The 25,148-nt window shown below is 43.4% G+C and overlaps 1 protein-coding gene across 10 annotated transcripts in view; it reads left to right on the forward strand.

The window, feature by feature from the left end:
• The window catches only part of ELMO1 (engulfment and cell motility 1), a 527,822-nt gene that overhangs the window by 499,333 nt on the left and 3,341 nt on the right, over positions 1-25,148 (forward strand). For 8 of the 10 annotated variants that reach the window (XM_040644094.1, XM_040644096.1, XM_040644092.1 and 5 more), the window contains 2 exons: positions 1,261-1,338; positions 6,732-8,124. In XM_040644094.1, coding sequence (XP_040500028.1) covers positions 1,261-1,338; positions 6,732-6,932 — 279 coding nt within the window. In that variant the 3' untranslated portion in view covers positions 6,933-8,124. Of the gene's footprint in view, positions 1-1,260; positions 1,339-6,731; positions 8,125-18,485; positions 18,609-23,500; positions 23,649-25,148 lie in introns of those variants that run through there. The other 2 variants (XM_040644097.1, XM_040644098.1) reach the window with 2 other exon arrangements.

A 25,148-nucleotide genomic window follows, 5' to 3' on the forward strand; every position in this document is an offset into this window, starting at 1 on the left:
TCCCTCTTAATAAGGGGACAGCTGGAGGCAAGTCAGACACAGACGAACCCCACGAGAGCCCAAGTAGCCGGAAAGTTGACTGTGTCAGGAGAGGCATCCAGCGAATGGCAGGCCTTTAGAGTTCACTTGGCAAGAATTCTCTAACCCATTTGAAATTCTGAAATCTGGAGGCATTGACCTCATCTGTCTGCCTTCCACTTCTTTCTGGGGCCTTCTTGCTGTGAGTTACTGGAGAAAGGCAAATCCTCTGACAGCTGTTAGGCAGAGAATGATGTGGAAAGATCTGCCCTCCTAAGAAATTATGAAGTATGTGTGTGTTGTAACAATGCAGAGCACCAATGTGGGTACACTTGGCCCTTTCCCTCCAGATGTGGAGCTTTTAGGGTGCTGAGATGTGCCATGACTCTAGTCTTCCAAATGTTGTATCCTGCTGACTGCTCAAACCAATAGAATCATTGTACCCAATAATGTACAGCACATATAATTTAAGAAGTGTATTTTAACATACATATTAGACATGACACTGAGTGTCTCAGCCAAGCTCATATAGCTACAATGAAATGACAGTGTCACTTAGTCCTTGGCCCTTTGGGTCTGGCTCACAGCCCACACTACATAGACACTCACCAATGAATGAACCTACGTATTCTAACATCAGGCCCTTGCTTCTCCTTTATGCTCTGCAGCTTCTGAATAATATCTAAGTTTTATGTAGCCTTGCTCTATAGTACTTCAAAGATCAAAGGATCTAAAGATAATGAGTTCACCCACAGGCCTCATTGGCTCCCACGTAGCTTCCATGTTTTAGGAAGTTCATACCTCTGTGGACATCTATCTGTTTGGGGCTGATCAAGATAGAGTAGCCCTCATCTGCTGGTTGGAGAAGAGTTTACTGTTTCTCAGGGTCACCCTGGACCTGGAAGGGAGAAGCTGAAGAAAGGAGAGTGGCGTGGCTTAGGGGTTATATGGCTTTGGACAATCATTTAACTTCTCCAAACTCCTTCCCATTAAAGAGGAATGATCACACTTGCTACAAGGCCTATCTTGAGAAGTAAATGAGTTGGTTCATGCAGCCCTGCCCTGAATAGAAGGACATTTGCTGTGAACCTTGAAAAAAACAAAAAACGCTCCTTCCTCCCATCAGCCTCACTGCTGCCCCTCGTGTCTGGACTCACTCCGTGTTCAGTCCGCAGCCATTTGTAACTGCAGAATGAATGTGCCCATTTTCCTCACTGTGGTGTTTTCTCTGATCTCTTGTAGGAGGTGCTGGAACTTGCTTTCTCCATCTTATATGACTCAAACTGCCAGCTGAACTTCATAGCTCCTGACAAGCATGAGGTAAGGGCCTCTGTGGGGTTAATTTGTGAGAGAATGTCACTTTTTTTCCCTAGAAAAACAAGCAAGAGAGAAATATTGGAAAGAAATTTCATTAAAAAAAAAAAAAAAGCCTGCCTAAGAAAAATCATGAACAAAGGAACATCTCATTGATTTGGAATAGAATGGAAACTTCTTTAAAAACTGCCAGTTATAACAGATTCAACCTCTTACTAGCTTGACTAACAGTTCATGGTAAAGAAAGAGAATGAACAAATGCTTTGTACGCAGCAAGGGCATAATTTTGTCAACCCCAAGGAAGAACCAGCCCTGATGAAGCTTTGGTCTTCATTGAGTGTTGAATTTTTAGTCAGGATCCTCCCAAGATAAACTTGTCTCTATTCTTTAAAACATTTGATGGAGTAGGTTTCCTACCATGTTTCCTTAAGTTATTTTAAGAGATTTAGGGCTGTCTCTGCTGTTGGAATTTTATTTTTGAGATGATTTTATTCCTTTCTGACATCTTATTATATGTATAATTTGTTTTTCTTCTTGAAGCATGCCTGTCAGCTATATTTAAAATATTTAGCATAGATCTAGGAAGATGTATTTGTAAGGTGAAATAGCAGCTATGGTTGATGTAACTTGCTCTCTTGTAAACGAGAGCCCAACATTATGCTCGAAACTCTTATTTTTAGATGATACCATTCAAATTTTTGTTTTACATGCGGTTGCATAAACAGCTTTTAGAAAGGAAGGGAACATTTCAATAGAATCTGACTTTTGTTTCCCATTTCCCCTAGGAGACTCTGCTCATTTAGAAGTTGTTCAGTATCTGCTTTTCACTGGTTTAAAGCTTTTGAATAAAGTTGTACATTCCAAAGAGAGAGGAAAGATTAGATGCAAATCCTGCATTTAGAATGGTGCTTAAATGTAATTCTGTGTTACTTGACATTTAGTTTTCAAAAGGGTATGACTTTGTCTTCATCTTTCTGAAAATAGATACTGAGGCCTACCGCTTCTCTTTTTAAATAAAATTGTGGTGATACACAGGCAGGCCACCGTATTTAAGAAGTACACAGCTGTATGGAAAACTACTTTAGAAAGTAGAACTGTGGGTGTTATTCAGATCTATTCAAGGCTGTTTTATCCAGTGTGCATTAATTCCAGATAAGGATAAATGTTCTCGGACTGCCAAATTTTTATTTGTAACTGCCACCTTTTATTGATATGGTGAGGAGAAAAATGCCATACACTTGTGAACACTTTTAATTTCTTCAGATCTCTTTCATATGTATTACCTCATTTTATTTGCATAATCACTCAATAAAATAGGAAGTCCTGTCACAGATATCTTCATTTATCACATAAGGAGAGAGGCCTCCCAAAATTGAAGACCTCAACATTAGTAAAGATAACAGTAATTGCACTAGCCTGGATTTCTGTGTGCCAGGCACCATCCCGTGTCTTATGCACTTCACCTCACTTAATCTTCATTATACCTCTGAGAGAAACAAACTATTAACACCCATTTGATAAGGAAGGGAAGTAAGTCACAAAGAGGTTAAGAAACTTGTCCAAGGTCAAACCAGTAGTAAGTAATAGAGCCGGAATTGAAACCGTGGAGCCTTGCTCCAGGAACCCTGTCTTCTTGGCCCCTGCACTGTGTAGCTGGGGAGGTAGGAAGCCGGACCCGACCTCCTCGCTTCCTGCCTGTGCCCATCCTCCAGTGTCAGCAGTTAAACACCTCAGGGCCAAAGCGGCGCCATCTGTACCCACACCCACACCCAGCTGCCTCCCTCCAGATTCCTAGCAAAGCAAATCCAGATACATCTTTTATTTGTAAATATGTGTGCATCTCTAAATAATAGCATCCCTTTTGAAACCAACTACAATACCATTATCACAGCTGATTCTTTAACATTTTGATACCACCATGTGTAGTCAGTTTTCGGACTTCTCCACTTGTCTCCTTTGTGTGCTTTATTTCTTTTGTACTTTGTTCAGATCAGAATCCAAATAAGATCCATGCATAGCAATTGGTCAACATGTTTCTTCACTTTCCTTGAATCTGTGGGTTCCTCTCCCTCTCTCTCTCTCCCTCTCTCCCCACCCCCCCCCACCTTGGGAGCATCTGCTTGTGCTTTTTTTTCTTGCAATTTATTCATTGAAAAACCAGGTCATCTGTCTGGTAACCTTGCTGAGAGTCCAGATTTTGCTGATTATAATTATGTGCATGAGTTTACTGTAGCCGCTGCCACAAATGACCACAAATTTAGTGGTTTTAAAACAACATAAATGTATTACCTTACAATTCTGGAGGTCAGAAGTCTGACGCAGGTCTTTTCTGGGCTAAAATCAAAGTACTGGCAGGGCTGAATTCCTTTCTAGAGGTTCTAGGGGAAAATCCATTTCCTCGCCCTTTACACTTCTGGAGGCCACCGGCATTCGTTGGCCACGGCCTCCATTCGTCCACAGTGGTGGCGGTCAAGTCTCCACACCACCTCATTCTGACCTCCTCTTCCGTAGTCAAAACTCCCTCTCTCTCCCTTCTCTAGCTCACTCCTATCCTGTTTCCCTCTTCCACTTTCAAGGACCCTGGTGATTACGTTAGTCCCCCCTGGACAATCCCAGAAGACCTTCGTATTTGCAGGTCAGCTAATTAGCAATTTTTTAATTCCCTTTGCCGTGCACCCTAATGTACTCACAGGCTCCAGGACATGCTTTCCCTTCAGAGGAGGGTGATTCTGCCTGCCGCAACCTGTGCTGTTATTTCACATGGTTATCTGTCTCCCGTATTTCCTATTAAGTGGCAGTTAGAGGATTCATTGAGTTGAGGCTCAACTTGAAGCAACAGTGGTATTGTATTCTTCTGTGGTGTCTGGTTGTCTCTCTTTGGGGGATGTTAGCGGCCATTGATGATTTTTGCCTAGATCCTTAGACCCATTAGACATTGGAAAGGCTGATATCTCAATTCAGTCACTCCTTCTTCATTTATTAGTGGGAAACTGGCCTCATATTTGAGGTTATACAGTTTATATATAATAAGCAGGATAAATACTTTATTCTCCTTGTCAGTCTTCAAAATAATGTGCATCTTCCAAGTGAGAACAACAAGGTGGTTTTGGTGTTTGAGTATCATTATGAAGTAATAAATGTAAACATATTTGTGTTTTAATGGATTGCAGTGATTGTCATGATCAGTGTCCAAAGTATCCTGTCTAGAGAAAGTAGGAGCACCTTCTGGTTGGCTTCTGAGTCCTAGTGACATGACCCCAGATGTCTTTGACAAACTTTCAGTCATTCTGCTGTGACAAAATATGCCAGGCTCACCTCGCACATTTCCTGCCTTTTCTCTGTGGAGTCATGGTCCCTTTTGGTAGAAAATGGTACTTAGCAACCAGAATCTGGGCATTAGGTGTGGTTACTATTACTTGGTTGATCATTATTTTTAGGCCTTTTTATGGGCAGAGCTAGGAGTTACGTTATTTCTTTAAAGATAAAATACACTGTTTTTTCATCTTGATACTTTCAACTCAGAATCAGTTGTACAGAATTTTTATTTATTGGGTGATGTACTCTTTAGTAAAATCTCCTGTGCCTGCTGCTTCTCAAAAGCAAGGCACCACAATGTGTTCCTGTGGGTTAGATTAATCTGTCCTAGGAAGCTGGCCAGGACTGGGATAGCTGCACAAAAAGCAGTAATCCCAGTACTTAAGGATTTACAGTCAAACAGCGTTAGAGCTGGAAAGGGCCTCAGAGCGCATGGAGGTCAGTGGTCCCCATATCTGGAAGTATATCAGAATTAGCAGGAAGCTTTTCTAAGTAAAATTTATTCACCCAAGGTCTACAAGATCAGGATCTCCAGGGTAGGATCTTAGTATCTATTTTTATGAAGGTTATTTATGTGGAAAGGAATGTTTAGATGAGTTCAGAATCCGTCTAAGGGATTCATGAGGACATGAATACTTCCAGATGTCTCTTAGCACTGAGCTGGTGTTTAGATGGGTTAAATGCTTTGGCAGAGATCACACAGCCAAGGCAAAGTTCTACGCCTCAAGCTTCAAGGCTGCGCTACCCAGACATACACCCTCATAATATACCCACAGTGCATCTCCTCAGCTTAAAAAGTGGTGCCACTGATGTGCATTATGGTGAGATTTCCAGATCACTGTGACTTAAGATTCGTAAAGTGCTTACAGTCCTGTAGTACATTTTATGCTGACATCTGCTCTTATATTCCAGAACCTAACCCATGTAACAACAGTGCAAAGGACAGGCTAAGTGTGGGGTCTGGAATTGTAACTTGACCCAATGAGGGCAGAAAAGGGGAGAATCTAGAGCCCATTCTAGGAAGATTAGTCTGGCAGTAAGAACAGAGAAAATGCTATCACAGAGGTCTTACAGAGGATGAGGATATCCTAAACGGTGAGCGGAGCACAACTTCTAGAATGCAGGCAGTTTTCTCAGATGCTGGCAACACAAGCTGGTTCGGCCACCAGGTATCATGGCTGTAATGCCAAGTTCCAGGGCTACAGCCTCTGGGAGGAAAAATGACTAGAGCAAAGCATGTCCTCAGATAAACAAGGTAGAGTTTCTGTCCTCAAGGAGTTCATAGTCTGCGGGAGAAACACAAGGCATCATCAGTTTTAATGAGAAAGGAAGAACCAGATTCTTAATTGAGTGCTCTGGAGGGCTTCCCAAGATTGATGATGTCCCCAGGAACCAGGCTTCCCAGACCCGGAGGAGAAAAAAAACCTGGAAACTGGAGACTCAGGGAGAAGAGACAGGCAGCCAGCCCACCTCTCATGAAGATCAGCCAATAATTGTAGCCATTTTGTCCACCAGACACCGGGCAGCAGAACATCATTTCCTAGCCCTTTGCTGAGAAATGCCAAGGTGGGACTACCATCGGCTCCAGGTTGGGAATGTACTATCGTCGTGAACATTGGGAATCAGAGAGGAGAGGCAGACATTAGCCACTAGACTAGAAATCGTGCTTGGAGTCAGGAAAGAAGCAGGCTCGACCTAATGCTGAATCCAGGCATGTTGGGATATAACCTACCAATAGCTTAAAAGCAGACTCGCTGGTAAGATGTTGGAGGTATGATGCTGCAAGGTCATGCAGAACTCAGATCCTCCCGCTGTTACATAAGAAGACAGGTGCACTAGAGTCAGATGGGCCTGAGTTCCAGTTCCACCCCTCCACACGCTACCAGCTTCCTCGGCCTCTCAGCGCCTCGGTTCTCTCATCTGCAAAACAGAGGTGATAACAGCAGTGTCAACTTTGTTAAATGGTGATGTAGGCAGAGCACTTAGCACAAAGCCCGGCACACATTGAGTGGTCATTATTAACCACTATCACTACTCTTGTCATTGTCATCAGTAGTTACCCTTGTCACCTCCTTTTCCACTAGTACTGTATCTGGACGGATGGGCTGAATGCGCTGCTGGGGAAAGACATGATGAGTGAGCTGACCCGGAACGATTTGGACACGCTGCTCAGCATGGAAATCAAGCTCCGCCTCCTCGACCTGGAAAACATTCAGATCCCCGACGCACCCCCACCCATCCCCAAGGAGCCCAGCAACTATGACTTCGTCTATGACTGTAACTGAAGTGGCCGGGTCCAGAAGCACCCCCTCCAAAACTGGAAAATCTAGCTAATGGGAGAGAAGAATGAAAACACACCCACGCCTTGGAGCCCTCTCGTGGTAAAGAGAAGCTGTGGGTCAACACTGTCTTTGGCCTCGCCTCTAGCCCCAGCATTCTTCTGCCTCATCCTGGCATCTTGCTCACTGCCCTGATTCTGTTTCTAGACTCCGTTGCTTTAGGTCACTTCACACTGCTGCAGTCTATTGGTGGGAGCAGAGCAAAACCCACTGCCAACAAGAGAGCCAAAGGGCCCTTCCATCCTAATCCCCCAGCAGGCATGTCCTCCCTCCCTGGAGGGCGCAAGCCCCAAAACCTGCCCGTCAGACCGAAGGGAGTGCCCCAGAGCTTGTGTCTGGAAGAAACAGCCTAGCTGCTGGAGAAGATCAAACCCCACCTCCTCATTCTCCTTCTCTCTAGAGTCCGCTCACACCCCCAATTCCCTGTGAATTGAAATCTGCTTTCAAATCCTTTCCCTCGTCCATGCAGGCCTTTGTCTTGTGCTGTTCCTCTCGGTTCCAAGAGCAGCAGCAGCAGCCTCGTTCTAGGTGTGGCCCACACCAGGTCTCCCGGACACAGTCCCAGGTCCTGTGCCCACTTCAAGTCTGCACTGTGACTGTGACCAAACTTCCTTCCTCGCCAGCTAGTCTTGGGTGTCCTCTCTCTGCCCCAGCCCACACCTGCCTTCTTCATGCCTCACGCCCTTCCAGCCCCTTAGCTGAAAAGCACAAATGGTGAAGTCGGTCATCACCCCATCTCTAAGATACTAAACCTTAACGCCCCTGTGGCAGGCAGCCCCCCTCAACGGGTTTGCTGGTACCTTCTTCTGGGGGTCCTGCTCCAACACAGGCCCCACAGGATGGTGAAGCTGTCAGACATCCAAGTTTACATCACTGTAATTATTACAAGTATTGACAATTTGCAAGGGTTTGGGGTTGGTTGGTTGGTTGTTTTTTGTTTTTTGGTTTTTTTTTTTTGCTTTGTTTTTGTACAAAAGAGTCTAACATTTTTTTGCCAAACAGATATATATTTAATGAAGAGAAGAGATACATAAATGTGTGTACTTTCAAGGTTTTTTTTTAATTATTTTAATCCTAAACATCTTCCTGAGAATAACATTCCCTTACACATGCTGTGGAATAAAATGAATTGTGATGAGTTGGGGAGCTGGTGTTTTGATTTGGTGACTTGGGTGCTTGCTGCTCAGTCCTTAGCATCACTGGTGAGCTTGTCAGAAACATCTTCAGCCCCACCCCAGACCCGTAGAACCAGGTGACTGGTGTGCACAGTAACTTTTGAGAAGTGCTGGCTTAGGGGACTCAACCCCTGCTAGGTCACCATAGACTCCGAGCATCAGTAAAGCATGTTACTTCTAAGAAGACCATCTCAACTCACGGAGAAAATCAGACCCACTACATGAAAATATGATTATTTTTCACTGTTGCCTCCTGACTGGAACGTTCCTTTTTTCTTCTCCCTTACCATTATATGATGTACAGAACTGACGAAAGTAAACACATCACACTTTGAGGGAGAACATTTAGCCACGGAAAAGAATGCAGACCCATGGAGCAGAAATAAATTAAGTCAAAAACGAAATAAATCTAACTACGAATTAATAAGATACGGGTCAGAGCCCTGCAAAGAATTTTTCTGAGGTCAGTTCCACTGGAGGCGTATCTGGATCATAAACTCTGAGGGCTGCGGGGGATGTCAGAAAGGTCCAAGCGTGCAGATGAAGCATGGTTTGCAGCACAAGCCACTCCGGACTCGACGCAGAAGTGTTCGATGCCTTCAGGTCACTGCTCTGGACCGTCATCAGGATGTGCAATTACAAACTGACTGGAGTTGAGATGACATGGTCCAGAGCCCTCCATAAATTGCAGGGGGAAAAAATCCTTTCTAATCCATAGTAATTCACAGGCACTATGCTTTCCATCAGAGCACTCACACCTGACTGTCAAGTCGATGTGTCCCTTATCACGAAGCTCTAATGATGTGAACCCATATGTCCTTCTTGTCAGGAGCACTTATTGATCTGCCCATCGACATGATAAGATGACAAATGTTAGGTAAAAGAAAGTAGACAGAGTCATACCGTCCTTTACTTCGGAGTTTCAGATCTGTCCTGGAGAGGGAAATTCTTCAGAGCAAAATATCTGAGGTCCTGGGACTCTGGGTTTAAGAGACTGATCTGTCCTATCCGTAACCCTTGCTGGGAAGAACCAGCCCCTCTCCCTTTTGGCACTCGTGCTTTGGTGCATTAAATAGAAACTAACCCTCTCCAGATGATGAAGAGAGCCTTCTACCTCCCCCTGAGACCCTCCGTCTACGGACGCGTGAGATCTGGAAAGTGTGACATCATTCCTTCATTTTGCAGCCGTATGCTGCAGGCTTGCTGTCCATATCTGGACAGCTCATCTCGTATGTCTCAGCTGCCAAGGCTTCCCAGACTGAGCCCTGCCCCTTCAGCTCAGCTCCTGCTGCCTCAGGTTTCCAAGCTGGGACGAACCAGGAAAGCCAGAGGAGCAGTGAAGTAGGAGGTTGACTTTGTCATCAGGTCTATGCTGCATTCTCCAGTTTGGCTTTACCTGAAATAAAACTGAGCATTGCATTTGAAACTGCTGATTTTTAATTCTTGTCTAGTTTTTCATTCAGAATCCTTAGGGGGAAGGGTAATTAATTGGCCCCCTCAAACTCAACTACTTATAAGGGTAAGAAAACCTAACAGTCATTACAGAGGAAAAGTGCCAGGTTGAATGTTTCTTGATTCTATTTGCAAATCCATCCTAAACCATCTTCCAATTCTCAAATAAAGCACGTCCTACCGCCTGCTCTTACAATGAGCTCAGCAGGTGTCCCGATGACATACACGCCTTTCATCTATTTTGTTGTAGTTATGCAATATTTTACAATTAACATAAACCTTTAACTTGAAGGAAATAAAATACCCACGCCATAATAAAAAATGTGCTCACAGCTAAGCACTAGGAATGCAACAAGAATAAAATATGTAAATCTAAAGTTTGAAAAAAAAAGACAAAATTTATGAAATCAGGAGAGTTATAATCAAATAAGTTGGTGAAACATAAAACCAATTAATTGCAGCACAGTATGGTAAACGGTACTATATAAATATGTACAGCGTAGAGAACTAGAAAGAGGTTGTGCTCAACATTTTTGATAATGGAATAAAGGGAAACAAGAAAGGAATAGAACTTTGAGTTAGGTCTCAAAAGACGGCAGATGTTCACCATGCAAGAGATGAACACTCCATGCACAGCAAAGTGTGGAGGACGTGGAGGCATGAAAACCCTCGACTGACTATTCACAGATCTGTAAGTTGCTCGGCGTGGCTGGTCTGTAGGATGCATTCAAGAGAGAGTACTGCAGAGGAGGCGAGGCACAGATCCTGAAAATTCTGACATAGCTGGCAAGGGACTTTTACTTGAGAACAAGAGAGTGCAGTCAGATGAGGAATGTTGTTCAGATTTGCCACTCGGAAATATCACAATGACAAAACACCCAGATGGGGGAAAGACTGGAGTGGGAGAAATTGAAAGCGGAGATATTAACAAGAAGGTGATGGAAATAGTTCCAAGCCAGAACCACAGAGCCCAGACTCTGGTACAAGCGATGGGAAAGAGGAGGAGAGCAAAGGTATTAAAGAGGCAGGACGAGCTGCCTCTCAAGTGACAGAGAGAGAATACAAGTGACTCCTCAGTTTCTGGAATGAGTAAGCAGATAACAGAGCTGTTTTTTTTCTAAAATCAGGAAGAGAAGAGGAACAGGAGATTTTAGGAAATGACAATGAGATGAGATCATAAACTGTGAGTTTGTTGGACTTCTCCAAACAAAGAAATAAAATCTTGGGCAAGCCATTTAACCACTGTGAGCTTCTTACCTTGTTAATGAAATGGAACTCTCATTACTTAAGAATACTAGGATGGGGTGCCTAGAACCATCAGTGTTCAGGAAGTAAATCCCCTCCCTTCCCCAACCATGGCTTCCCCTTTCCTCCCACCTCTTCCTTTCCTTTGGTTTGAGTGAACCATCTCTACTACAGCTCAAACTAAATGACATGTTTCGACCAATGCAGCCTGCTTTATGAGAAAGAAAAATAAATAAAAGAAAGGAACAAAGGAAAAACTGAAGATATTAACATACTTTTGAAAGAAGGATTTTGATAACTTGCAATAAAACCATAATTTAAAATAAATTTGAGGGAAAAGGAGGTATGATATAATCCCATACGAAAATATACACTAAATTTTTCTTCTAATGTAATTACATGTTTTCTGACATTAAAATGTAAAATGAACACTTCAAGTTAAGTGGGCTTTTTTAATTCAGAGAAATAATTAGAACACATCCAGGTGAAGGAAGGAAATAATTCTACCAGAAACATCATGTAAAGAGAGTTGTCAACTTGAACATTAAATCTAAATTTCCTCCTGGAAGCCAGTGTAAATAAGGGAGCCAACCGGGATGTATAGCTCTCGTTTTCTTAGTACAAATTTTATTCGGCCATAAGAAAACCACCTTTCCCAGGCACCATATTTTGGAGGAGATGTGCTATTCAAAGCACTTACCACCTTCAATAGGCACCTCTTAGCAGGTGCTATTTGTCTGTCACTCTGTTTTGCAGAATGAAAGGGGTTGCCCTTGTAGCCCCTGAAAAGATGAAAGCACACAGGAGCTAGAGGCCATCTGAGTGCTGGCGTGGGTACAGGGACAGAGTGATAGAAGAATCAGAAGAGGATTTTGGGAGTAGAGCAACCAAAGAAGGCTTGGCTAGAGAAAGAGGTTCAGAAAGCATGGAGCAAGGCCAGGGCCAGAAGAGGAGCTGCTCAGGAGAAGAGCGGGGTCTGGGAACCAAATTCCACTGAAATGTAACCAGGTACTCGCTATGCACCAAGCACATTGCACAGGAATATAAAAATAAGATGTGGACTCTGTCTTCAAGAGGCTCATAGTCTAAGACAGGACAGAGAGTACAGTCCATGGCTGAGACCATAAAGTACAACCTACTGAGCTGTCACTCAGAGCAGGTCGTGACCTCCCCTGCCTGGGGGATGGGAGGTCTGACAGAGTTGGACCGGGACCTGGAAGCCATCGGGTGCTAGGGGAAAGAAGGACAAGCTTGCTCCCTGCTTGTCCTTTGGGTCTCACATTGGTCATCACTTTCCCTGGAAAGCATTCCCTGGATCTCAAAGTCAAGACTGAAGATTCCGCTGTGCTCCCACAGCCCCCTCTACTTACCCTGTTGTAACTGAGTCTCTCACTGTCTTCCTAAGTGGCCGGTAGCTCCGTGAGAGGAGGAACCAGGCCAATGGTTCCCACCACACTTGTGCGCTACCTTTAACACAGTGCCAGGCACTTCACTGGACTCCAGCAGTACTTTCTAGAATAATTCTAAAGGGCATTTCTGGAAGAGGTAAGAGCATGAGGCCTTAGAGAGAGGAAATGTGTTATGGCTGAGACAGAAATGAGCATGGGAGAGAGAACAGTAGGAGACAAGCTTGAAACAGAGTGAAGAACCATGAAAGGCAGCTGGAAGTGTATTCTTTCCCTCACCTGGGGCCACTGGCATGCACACAGGTGACTGGCATGACCAGATTTGCATTTTAATATCACCTCGTGGTCCCTGGAAGCAGCACAAAAGACAGTTTGGACAAGAGTGGGTCTGGAGGCAGGCAGATTGGGCTGAACCTGTGTCAAAGGCGCTTCACTTTTAAGAAGCCTCAACGTGCCAATCCATCAAATGACGGGGATCACACTGTGTCCAACAGGGATTATATACAGGTGCTGTCAAAGGGGTGAACTTGACCATCATTGCAAGGACAGGAAAAAAAAAAGGCGAAAGAATATGTTTTTGAAGCCTAATGTATAAATATAAAAATAGAGATAAGACCAAATCTTCCTCAGACTGCCTGTGAAAGCAGCATCTGGACAAATGCTGGTTACAGAAAACATAGGGAGTCATTGGCAATACAGAGATGGGTAAGATACACCGGCAAACACAGGGTCACAGTGGTGCACCCAGGAGGGAGGTGGCAGGGAAGGAGCAAATAAATTTCAGACAAGTAAAATAGAAGATAAAAGACTGTGGAAAAGAAAAGTTATTTTGTAATTCTCTTTGACATCGGTGCAATTTACCATGTTGACATCACTGACAAGAATGTCTAATGCCAAATAAAATGACTCTGAAACACACAAACTAAGACTATTATAAGTACAAGAGAATTGATGAGCACCATACTTTATGTAGAGACCTTAAATAATGGCATTAGGCTTGAAGTAACACGACTAACTGGATTCAATAGATATTTCAATATATATAATCTACAATAAATGTACATTATTCAAAGATCTTTGGAATATGTTCAGAATTAATTGTGTAGTTGTCTGCAAAGAAAATCCTTATCCCGTAAGATAGGAAGTACGTAGGAAGGATTTTTGGCTCCATGACAATACAGAAAACATCCTCCAAAAATTATTCTAAATGTAACAAAATGTTTAACTACAATAAAAATGATTTTAAATGATTTTACCTGAGCTTGTAGGAAAGAAAGCGAAACCCACAGGTGCCCACGATGAAGAGAGAACTCAATCGGAAGCACTAAGCTGTGGCTGAGGGGGCTGGCAACTTGACAGGGGTGCGGGCTCTCATGCCCAGGTGGGGAAGGAGACCAGGCGTCGTGTGCAAGCCAGATGAGAGGTGGAAGTGGGCTCTTCCGGTAAAAGAGAGGGCTCGGTTGCAGGTTAGAAGGGGAAAAGAATCTATCCACTGGTACAGGACGATAACATGAAATCTTGAGACCCTCAGCCTGTGACTCCTGTGGTTTCAGGCTCCCATTTATACTGCCCCCATCGGTTCTAGAATGCCCACTTGAGAGACTAACAAAGAACATGGTCCTGGGCTGGGCAGAGCTGGACTCCTGGAAGAAGGAAATGAAAAACTATGCTGGGTGTGACCCCCCCACGAGCCAATTTACGAGGGATTTCCACAGAAGAAGCATTAAAAAGTTGTGCTTATAATCAAAACAACACTTGGAAGCCATCTGTAGTGGATAAGTGGAAGATTATAAACTAGAATTCTATTCCCAGTTAAAATGGCAATCAAGAGTGAAAAAAAAGTCATTTTCTAACAGGGTTCAAGGGAGTTTGTCACACGCAGATGATCTCTGAGTGTGGGAAGAAAATGGAGAGTATTGGGAACAAATCTAACAACAAAGGGCTGTGTACAAGACAATAATAGTAATAACTAATTTAAGGTGTATTAAAACAACATGGAATTAAAATGCAGGATGACAAGGACATAACCTACAATGAAAGGGCATAATATAACTTGAAGCATTTTAATCTTTTAACCTTCAGTATGTTAGAAATACTGACCATCTTTAGACTTTAAATCAATTCTGCATATTAAAAATTGGGGAGTAACTACTGAAAATACTAGAAACAAAAATGTGTGACTTCCCTATCAATAGAAGAAAAAAATGTAATAAAATTAAGTCAACTCAATAATTTAAAAAGGAGCACCCAAAATATGAGTGATCCAATTGAAAACTGTGGAAAGAAAATCAAACAGGTCAAGAAAAGATATTCACCACCACACAAACTGAAGAAATGCACATTAACACGAGATGCTTATTTGGCCTACCACATTGGCAAGTGGCTCCATGATTACAGGTTATTTCTCTTACTATGTAAGTGGATCAATTAGAAAAACAGTAACCTAACACAGAATAATCCAAAAGAAATGTGGGTTAACAAGAGGAATAAGTACATCCTCAAAGAATCATGAATATACAATGAGCAAAGAAAGTGTTCATGGTCACAAATAATTTTAAAGGGCATGTTGGTAATACCTTAAGACGGAATTTTGTCTAAGAAATTTTTATACATTCAACGATGGATGGTAAAAGGATAATGAAACAAGCTCTCACAATCTGCTGGAGAAAAAATCGGCAATATATATCCAAAATTTTCAAGATATGACTGACTCTGACATTGTACTTCTCATCAAGCAGAGCTGCTCTGTTGGTTTTGCTTTATCCATTTTACACACTAGGCTCCTGTGTATGATTTTGTTTTAAGAAGAGATTCCGGTGTTTAAAAATATATCTTTAAAACCTCAGGATTAAATAACTTACGGGACATCTGTTTCCACCATGACCCACGACTGGCTCTCAAAATTATATGAAATGTTTCCTTAAAACGGAAGATGTTAATAAATTGTTATCTGAAAAAAATAGGTTATAGAATAGTAGGAATGCGTGTATTTTATTTTTAAATGTAAATGTGTATATTAAATATGCATAGAAAAGGATTTAGGAGAATATATACCAGGGTGTTTATAAAGGTTTTCTCTATTTGGATGGAATTCTGAGAATTTGTTTACCTGTTTGTTTCTGGCCAAGTCTGTGTTTCAGATTTTTGTCATACATAGGCCCTGCCTTTGAAATAAGAACAACTTAATTTTGCTTTTTTAAACCCATTGCCAGTAGATTAATGACCTGAGCTAATTCTTTTTTAAGATTTTATTTATTTATTTGACAGAGAGAGACAGCCAGCAAGAGAGGGAACACAAGCAGGGGGAGTGGGAGAGGAAGAAGCAGGCTCATAGAGGAAGAGCCTGATGTGGGGCTCGATCCCAGAATGCCGGGATCACTCCCTGAGCCGAAGGCAGACGCTTAACGACTGAGCCACCCAGGCGCCCCAATGACCTGAACTAATTTTATCCACTCCAATCACTGGTTGCCTGTTGCCCATACATTCTCGTTTCCTGCTTTCTTCTGCCTCCTCCAATCCTCCATGTCTTTGTCTGTTGCTGCAATTGACCTCACTTAGCTGCCCTTGTCTTCGACATCAGCTCTACCTTCTCTGGGCTCATCTCACTCCTCCTCCGACCAGCCCCTCCTGCAATGGCACTCCTGTCGCCCCCTCTTGTCTGCCTGTTCCAGGTTCTTACAAAAGCTGTCAACAACTCTGAGGATATCCACGTTTTTGGATGGTGAGCCTTAATGGGTCAGATCATCTTAGTAGTCAATGAATCCTACCTCCCATCCAAGTGTAGACGCCCATCCTCAAGCAAGCCTGTGCTGGAAAACTAGAGTGCCTGGAACCCAACCAGTCACCAAAATGTCCCCTCCTCATGCAGAAAAATCGAACACAGCAGCCTCCTCTTGTCTGAGGGGGGTACATTCCAAGACCGCCAGTGGAGGCCTGAAACTGCAGATAGTACTGAACTGTTTATACACTGTGTTTTTTCCTATACAGACATACCTATGATAAAGTTTAACTTATCAGTTTGGCATAGTAAGATGAACAGCAATAACGAATACTAAAATAGAACAGTTATAGCAATATACTATAATAAAAGTTATGTAAAAGTGGCCTCTCTCTCTTTCTCAAGATATCTTATGTACCGTACTCACCCTTCTTCTTGTGATGATGTGGGATGGCAAAGTGCCTCCGTGATGGGATGCAGGGGCGTGAATGACACAGGCAGCAGCATGAGGCTACCACTGACTTTCTGATAATACATCAGATCTTACCCCCATAATACAAATCTTACATACAATACAAATACAATACCCCCATAATACAAATACAAATCTTACCCCCATAATACATCAGAAAGAGGGTCATCTGCTTCAGGACCGCAGTGGAGTGGAGGTAATTGAACCCCAGAAAGTGAAACCATGGATGAGGGGAGATTACTGTACATATAAGAATAAAAGAACATTCATTACCTTTGCTGACTTTCATCTACCAGACCTGCGTGCACCGCTTAAGGCCATATGCATACATTCCATCCATCTTCTTCATGATGACCTTTAAATACTTGAAAGCAGCTATTAGGGTCCTTTTTAGTCTTTTCCTATTTCTTTTGAACCTTCCTATGTGACATAGTGCTATGGATCGAATGTCTGTATACCCTAAAATTCATCTGTCAAAAATATAACGCCCAAGGTGGTGGTATGCGGGCCTCTGGGCCATGATCAGGTCATGAGGGTGGAGCCCTCGAGAATGGGATTGGTGTCCTTCTAACAGAGGCCCAGGGGAACAACCTCACCCCTTTCCATCCCATGAGGATACAGTGAGAAGCTGGCAGTCTGCAACCCAGAAAAATGCTTTCCCCAGAACTCTTCCGTGCTGCACCCTGATCTTGAACTTCTGGTTTCCAGAACTGCCAGAAATAAATTTCTGTTGTTATAAACCACCCAGTATGTGGTATTTTGTTATAACAGCCAGAAAGGAGTAAGACACATGGATTATAGCTCACCATCAATAAATAAACTCTAGTGTGATGGGTTCCACGTAAAATATGTCGCTTGAAACCAGTTTTCTAAACGTGTTTTGACAGTCCAGCAAACAAAAGACCTTAAGTCACAGAATATTTTTTCATGAATAAAACTTAAGAACATGACTTATTTTACTATGTTTTATTTTCATTTCATTTTTTTTTAAGATTTTATTTATTTGAGAAAGAGACAGAGATAGCAAGAGAGAACAAACGGGGAGGAGAGGGAGAAACAGGCTCCCTGCTGGGCAGAGAGCCCACTGTTGGGCTTGATCCCAGGACCCTGGAATCATGACCTGAGCCGAAGGCAGACGCTTAACTGAATGAGCCACCCAGGCGTCCTCATTTGATCTTTAGAACCCCATAATATTATTGACCAAAGATCCTAAGAGATTTAGCAAGATCTGACGATATGAAATATATGTTTTAAAAATAAATGCACTGGGGCGCCCGGGTGGCACAGCAGTTAAGCGTCTGCCTTCGGCTCAGGGTGTGATCCTGGCGTTCTGGGATCGAGCCCCACATCAGGCTCCTCCACTATGAGCCTGCTTCTTCCTCTCCCACTCCCCCTGCTTGTGTTCCCTCTCTCGCTGGCTGTCTCTATCTCTACCGAATAAATAAATAAAATCTTTAAAAAAAATAAAAATAAATGCACAAAATTGGTCCCAAAATATAATAACTCCTGAGTGTTTTTCTAGCTAGTTGTATGTGTGTTTGAGAGAGAGAAAGAATGTACATGCATGTTGAGGAAAAGCCCAACTCTTGTGCAATGTCATGGTTGTAGAGTTGTTAAGAAAATACAAGCTTTGGAATCCTGTGTACCAATTCCAGTTCTAATGCATGTGTGACTTAAGGTAAGTGATTTCCTGATTTGTGGAACTTTCTCTATAAAATCCTTTTATAACAACTGTTGAAGGATTATATTAATATTTATAAATTTCATAAGAAAGTATCTAGACTATAGTAAATTCTCAAAAATAGTAAATGATAAATACCCATAGCAGACATTTCAGATACCCACAGGCAAGCACATCTACACTGGGTCCCTCTGAGTTTGAGAATCAGGTCACACTCCACTCCTCCTCCCAGGCTTGCTGCTGACCCCATGGATCTCATAGTTAACTGTAACTTTCACACTTTTCCTCATGAATTACTATTAGACCTCATCTCATTAATCAAATCTTACCCCCACCCTCCTGTGTGGTAGTGGCAGATGCTGGATACGTGGACCAGACCCAGGACCAGTGGTCCAAGCTGCAAGAATAGAGCCAAAAGTGGAAACTGAGTCAACCTGCAGGAGTCAAACACAACGGCAGACAATGGAAGCCAGGTGAGGAGCTAAGGGGTATTCCAAGAGGTGCCAGGAGTGGTGGGGTAATCTCTGTACCTTGCCTTTATTGGACAAGGGAAATGTGGTGCCTGTGTGGTTCTGGCTACCCTTTACTGACCACCCGGTGGCAGGCGTTATGCTAAAGGCTTTCCACTCATTCTGTCATCTCCCTCTCCAGGAGGCTGGTAATGTTACTTATCTCCCAGATGAGATGTCCAAAGCTCTGAGAATATAGGTCACTCTCCAAGGTCGCACAGTAAGGAAGGAGGTGAATCTGGAGCTGAGTCAGGCTTTCTCTGATTCCATGGGCTCTATTGACTCCAAAGGACAGTTGTGATGGACCTTTATCCCCTGATACTCAGACTATTTTTTTTTTATTCTAAGTTTAACTTTCAGTTCTCTCTTCAATGGGGGAAAGCAGGCCATTGCATTTTGCTAATGGAATCCCTTACCTCCAAAATTCGAGGCTTCTCTAGAAACCCCATGAACTGTGTGCTGTCCCCTAGCCTGCCTGGGATCCTGCAGTCCCTGATCCCTCAAACCATCATGTGTGCAGCCTCACATCTGAGCAAGTCTCCACAGTTGCATCAGTTCCAGATCTTTCACCAGGTGTCTATAATGCCTTATCCTGGTCATTCGTTGTAACAGAATTTCCTCACTGTTCTCAGAATTTCCCCACAAACCTTGATTTATTTATCCTGGATTCCACCAACTTTTCTCCTCTTGGCCCATCTCTGTCTTTTATATTTGCTCTTAGATAACTTCTTTAGCTACCTCCCCATTTTCTGGGGTCATCATGGTCCTTGAAAGTCAGCAGGATAGCTTTTTATGAAGATCATATTCCAAAATATATGCCCAGAAACTTGCGAGGAGGTGCTTCAAACACAAAAGCAAAAAAAAAAAAAAAAAAAAAAAAAAAAAAAAAAAGAAAGAAAAGAAAAAAGAAAGAAAGAAAAAAAAATGACCCTTCCCCTATCAGTGGGTGCCATTGGGTCATTCCCTTGTGACAAGGAGCATCCGTGGCTTTTCCTATAATCGGCTTTCCAGCACTTCCCCCCATTACAGACTAGTGGCTCTTTGAGAAAGGAGACCATTCCTTCTCAAGACTGGATTTTGTGTTTTCCCGTTTACATTTGGAAAAGAGCGATATGCTATCACCACAGAATGCAAAGCAGAAGGGGGAGTAAGAGCCAGAATGGGAAGGGAACTCTGGGCCCCAGCAGAGCCTGCCGTAGGGCCGAATTCCCAGGCTGGCACATTTGGCAGGTGCCACCGCCCTCTAAGAGCAAGCACCCAGGGCTGACTCTGCCTCTGCAAAGAGGAAGGCCGTGTCATGTCATTCCTTCTTCCGCATCGTGGAGCTCTCTTTTCTGCACCTACTATGAGCAAAGTGAGGAGCAATAAAGCGTCATACGTGCAATTTTGTTTGGCCCAATTCATTTTAGCATCTGTAAAGCAACGATGAATTCATCTATCACCAAACAAAGTCATTATCGAAGCAGCTGTTACCCAGACATGGCTCCTAGCTGGGGCGGTGGGAGAGCAATTTATCTCTTAGCAGCAGCTTGCCAACATCTAACTTGCAATTTACAGAGAAGGAGAAATCCTCAAAATGTAAGGTTCAGGCAGACGTGTTGAAATGGCTCTTTAAATTCTTTTAAAAATAATATCTACTGTTTTTCAATTTATAGAATACTTTTTGAAAATTTGGAAAATTCAGAAGCATGTACACAGGGGAAAATGATCTAATCAAGATAACCATCATTGATATTTAAACATAGTCCCCTTCCAGGCATTTCTATGTATATTAACAGATAGATAAACAGATGATAGATGATAGATAGATAGATAGATAGATAGATAGATAGATAGATAGATAATAGTGTGTTATTGAGAACATGCTGTATATTTGTATGTATTTGTATCAGCAACTGAATGGAAGAGCCAGGGAAAATGCGTCTCTTCCCTTCACTCTGCCCTCAGTTTAGCCAAGTTTCCTTGGGGTCCAGAGATTCTATTCATCCTTTTCTAGTGTTTGGCATCTGTTTCATGTGGCCACTCTCCCACGACTTCTGGAGAAGTCCCCTGGCCAGTCTGAGCACCCTCAACGTCATACACCAGGGTATCTCTCTGTGTCTGGTACTAACAGATGAGGATAACAAACAAGTCAATCCCATAAATCAAATGGGGAAAAGTCAAAGGAAATGATCAGGATATTAGAGAAATGTTAACAGAGCCCAACTTGAAGACCAAAGAGGAAAGAAATACGGGACAAGTCAGACTGAATTGTGATCCCTTCCCCTTACACTCGATAATTAGAGCAATTCCATTTGAATACTTTCCCAGTGCTCCTTCAAACCTTCTTCATGAGAAAGCAAGCTGTGTAAGGCACATTCCTTATGTTCCAGGAGTTCAGGGATCAGAATGTATACCATCCTCTAGGGCCAGGTCCTCCCCCCTGGCACTCACGACATTTAAGGTCAGATAATCCCTCGTGGCGGGGGCCATTCTGTGCTCTGTAGAATGTTTAGCAGGCTCCCTGGACCCTACCCACTAGATTCCAATAGTACCCCCCCCCCAGTGAGTTGTAACAACCAAAAACATCTCCAGATCTTACCAAATGTCCCTTGGAGGGCAAAATCATCCCCAGTCGTAAACCACCAAACTAGATGTAGACGATGGGGACAGGGAGACACTCCCAACTGCCTGCTGACGTCAAACAGAATGATCCTATTGGCAAATCCTGAAAAAAATGTCAGCAGCAATGTCCCTAGGGACATCAGGGCTGCAAGCACCCAGGGCCGTTCAGGTTTGGGAAGGACAAAGGACGGAAAACTGATTCACATATCTTATTTCTTTTAAACCACTCAACAGTCCCTCGAGGTACACCTTATTTCCCTCCTTTTGCAAGTGAGAAAACGGAGGTTCAGAGGGGATAAGTCAGGGATCACAGAGCTGCTGAACAGTGGGTTCCCCGCCCTACAAAGCTATACCCAGACAAAAAGTAAGAATTCCTACAGTTTGGACAATGGAGACCTTATAAATTCTAAATTTATACATTCTCAATCAGAAGACCTGGAGCATAAGGAGATGGGTCTGACCAGGGTCAGGCTTTAGCAACACCAAAAACTGAGTGATCCCTCAGAGAAGATATTACCCCTTCAAAATCCTCTGGTTTGTTTAGATTTATTTTGTCAGCAAAACTGTCGTCGTCGTATTTTGTCTACTGATTGGGCCCTGCAATTAAGCCTCCCTTGATGAAGGCACGTTAAAGCTAATTTTAAATCTGATTACCATCAGCATGACATCTACGTGAAGCTGGTTTTCAGACAAGTGGCGGCGATTTTCCTGGGGATGCCAGTTCAGGGTTTGTTGCCAGGAATCTCCGCAGCCACATCTTCCTCTCCCGCCGGGGTAGCCCCCTCCAGACGCAGCCAGTTCACAGCATGTTGAGCCCAAAGTGCCTCCGCCAAGGAACGTGCCAGCCAGTGCTTCTCTCCAGAGCCCAGAAATGCCTTGGTGTCTAAGTGCTGGTCTGAGTCAGATAGCAACGGGAGATTGTGTGTCTCATCAGACCCGTGAGGCCAAAGGCTCTGGGCCGTGTCCTGAGGTCCCTTGCCTTGGATCCTCCTGTATTAATAACAAAGGGGACTTGTGTAGCCCTCTGCTCCATTGTGGAGTGATAAAGGCAGAGATGGACTGATCGGATCGTTGAAAAGCCTCTTGGCCCCACAGCCTTCCACTGTCTCTCAGATCTTCTGGTCTTTCTTTGAATAAAACATGTTAAGCAAGACAGGAACTCTGAAGACTGTCTCTCCAGACCCTCTTCAACCAACGGAAAAGCTGACATCCTACTTCTAATGCTTAAGTTGATCCCACGTCCATTCAAGTGTGTCAAGTGGGGCAGCACCGAGCACGCCCAGTGCTATGGAATCAATTCTGGATTCTGCCCATTGACCTGGGTCCAGGGCTAATCATCCTTTTTCTGACTTAATTTTCCCAGTTCCTTCCTATCCTCTGCCTTGGAGATAATACACATCCCTGTAAACTATAGTCTTCTCAAGTTTCTGGCAGCAACACAAGGAGCCTAAAGCCATTTGTGTCCGGGCCCTTGCTTATCTCTTCGGACTCCTCTCACAATGAGGGCTTGATGGGGCTCCTGGGTGGCTCAGTCAGTTAACCCACCGACTCCTGGTTTCAGCTCAGGCCATGATCTCAGAGTCATGAGATCAAGCCCCAAGTCCGGCTCTGCACTCAGGGCAGAGTCTGCTTGAGATTCTTTCCCTCTTCCTCTCCCTCACCCTCTGCCCCTCCCCACCCTCGTACTCTCTCTAAAATAAGCAAATTCATTAAAAATCTTAAGGAAAAAAAAAAAAGAAAACAGTGAGGGCTTGACAAGCGCAGAGGTGACAAAGCCAGAAGACAGATTTGGAGGTTAAGAGGCAGCGCCTGGTGGCCGTTGGATGTGGGCATAGACAAAAGGGAACAGTCCGGAGTGACTCCGAGTTCGCTTGCTTCATTGATGAGGGCAACGGTGTACGTATTAAACAGCAGAATGAACTCAGGTTGGGCAGGGTGGCGTGGGAGGAACACATCTGCAGGAGGATGGGTCGTTGAATTTAGGTCATGGGGGCCGGAACACTGAGGGCCACTCCAGGGACTATTGCCGGGGGAGAAGATCAGCTCCCTCTGCCAGGAAGGCTGATGTCCCTCTACTTCTCCCTTATCACTGCAGCAAGCCCGATCACAGCTCCGTTGGCAGGAAGATTTCTTATAAGTGGGAAGGTGACCTAAAGGGAAATGGCAAGTCAGGGTCTTAGTGTAAGATTTTTCATGGCGGGGGAAATGGAGAGAGAAGAAGAAGGCAACTGGTTTCCTCCTCATGTTTGCAGACCAACCAAAAATGGGCATTGTCTAAGGGACTTGGCCTTCAGGCTCTGGAATAGCAGCTGGGCCACAGGCTGGTCATGAGGACCTCAGTCTCAGCCCTAAAGAACCCAACCTAGGGCCTGGAAGAGTCGGCAGCCGCCGCCAGATGCAACCCACCAGCTTATGCTTTTCATTATTGGTATTATTATTATTAATATCTCAACATTAAAATGCCTTTTTGTTCTGTCATTTTAGTGTGTTTTATCCTCCTTTCTAAAGTTTCTCATCTTATTTACCTGCTTTCCCATTTAATCTTTAACCTCCTGAGTTTTAGAACCAGTTTCTTTCATTGGTTTTTCATATTTTCATTACCGTGCTACCTTACCTTACATACATTTGAATTGGTTTTGATTTTCATTTTAGCTTTTCAGCTCTGGGTTTTTTTCAATTGTTTAAATTTTTATCTCTAAAGCTTTCCTTGGTATCTATTGAAATTTTTACTTTAATTCATTTACTGATTCATTTAAAAATTCTTTTTTTGTTGTTTTATTCATTTTCAAAATCTCTACCCTTAAATTTTTAGCCTGTCTCTGCCAATCATTGTCTTACTAGGTTTTCTCTTTCTAATTTCTTTGTTTGCTTTTTCTTAACTTTAAGTGCATTTTTGCTCCATTTGTGGTGGTGGTTGTCGCGTAAAGGTTTTGGAAATAATTCCCCCACTTCCTATGCTAAACAGAGATTGGATGTCTTTTTCCCTCTAAAAGTGTACCCCCTTCCTCTCTGTCTAGCTCCAGTAAATTTTTCCATATAGATTTTTAGAAAAGACCATTCTAAAATAAAGTGGGCACGTGCGCATGTGCACGTACACACACACCTCTGACCTTACAAGATGAAATTGCTTCACGTCCATCATGCCGCCTCTGCAGATCGCACATCCGAAGAGCTGGAGTGATGGTGTGTCACATGATCACATTATAAGGAGCTGTGGGTTTTACAATCTCTGTCTGGCTCCAGAGAATTCAAAGAACAGAAGAGAAGGATTTCAAGGGGCTACAGTTCCGTCTAGGAAGAATGCATGTCCTGGGAGCCACGGAAGAGGAAATGGAACCAGTTAGAGAGATCATTGGAATGCTAAGGCAGGGTGGATTGGGAAGAGCAGTTTGAGAGAGAGACGTTCTAGAACCCCTGCTAGGAGCTAAAGACACTGCACTGTCTGCTTCGTAAGCATTGCCCCCTTCCATCTTTACAATAACAACCCTGCTTTGGAAGGTATTACCACCATTTTACAGATTACAAAACTGAATCTCACAGAGGTCAAAACTTCTTTCTATGACCCATAGATACTAAATGATGGAGCCAGAATATGAACAAGTTCTCCCTAGTTCTAGCATCTGTGTCCCAAATACCATCCTCTCCTCTTCCCTCAGTAAAGATAAAAGAGCAAAAGATTGCAGAGGGCACCTGGGTGGCGCAGTCGTTAAGCGTCTGCCTTCGGCTCAGGGCGTGATCCCGGCGTTCTGGGATCGAGTCCCACATCAGGCTCCTCCGCTAGGAGCCTGCTTCTTCCTCTCCCACTCCCCCTGCTTGTGTTCCCTCTCTCGCTGGCTGTCTCTGTCAAATAAATAAATAAAATCTTTAAAAAAAAATTGCAGAGCAAAAAGTAGAATACAG

This window comes from Ursus maritimus, unplaced genomic scaffold, assembly GCF_017311325.1.
Source record: "Ursus maritimus isolate PB19 unplaced genomic scaffold, ASM1731132v1 scaffold_3, whole genome shotgun sequence".
NCBI classification, from domain to species: Eukaryota; Metazoa; Chordata; class Mammalia; order Carnivora; family Ursidae; genus Ursus; species Ursus maritimus.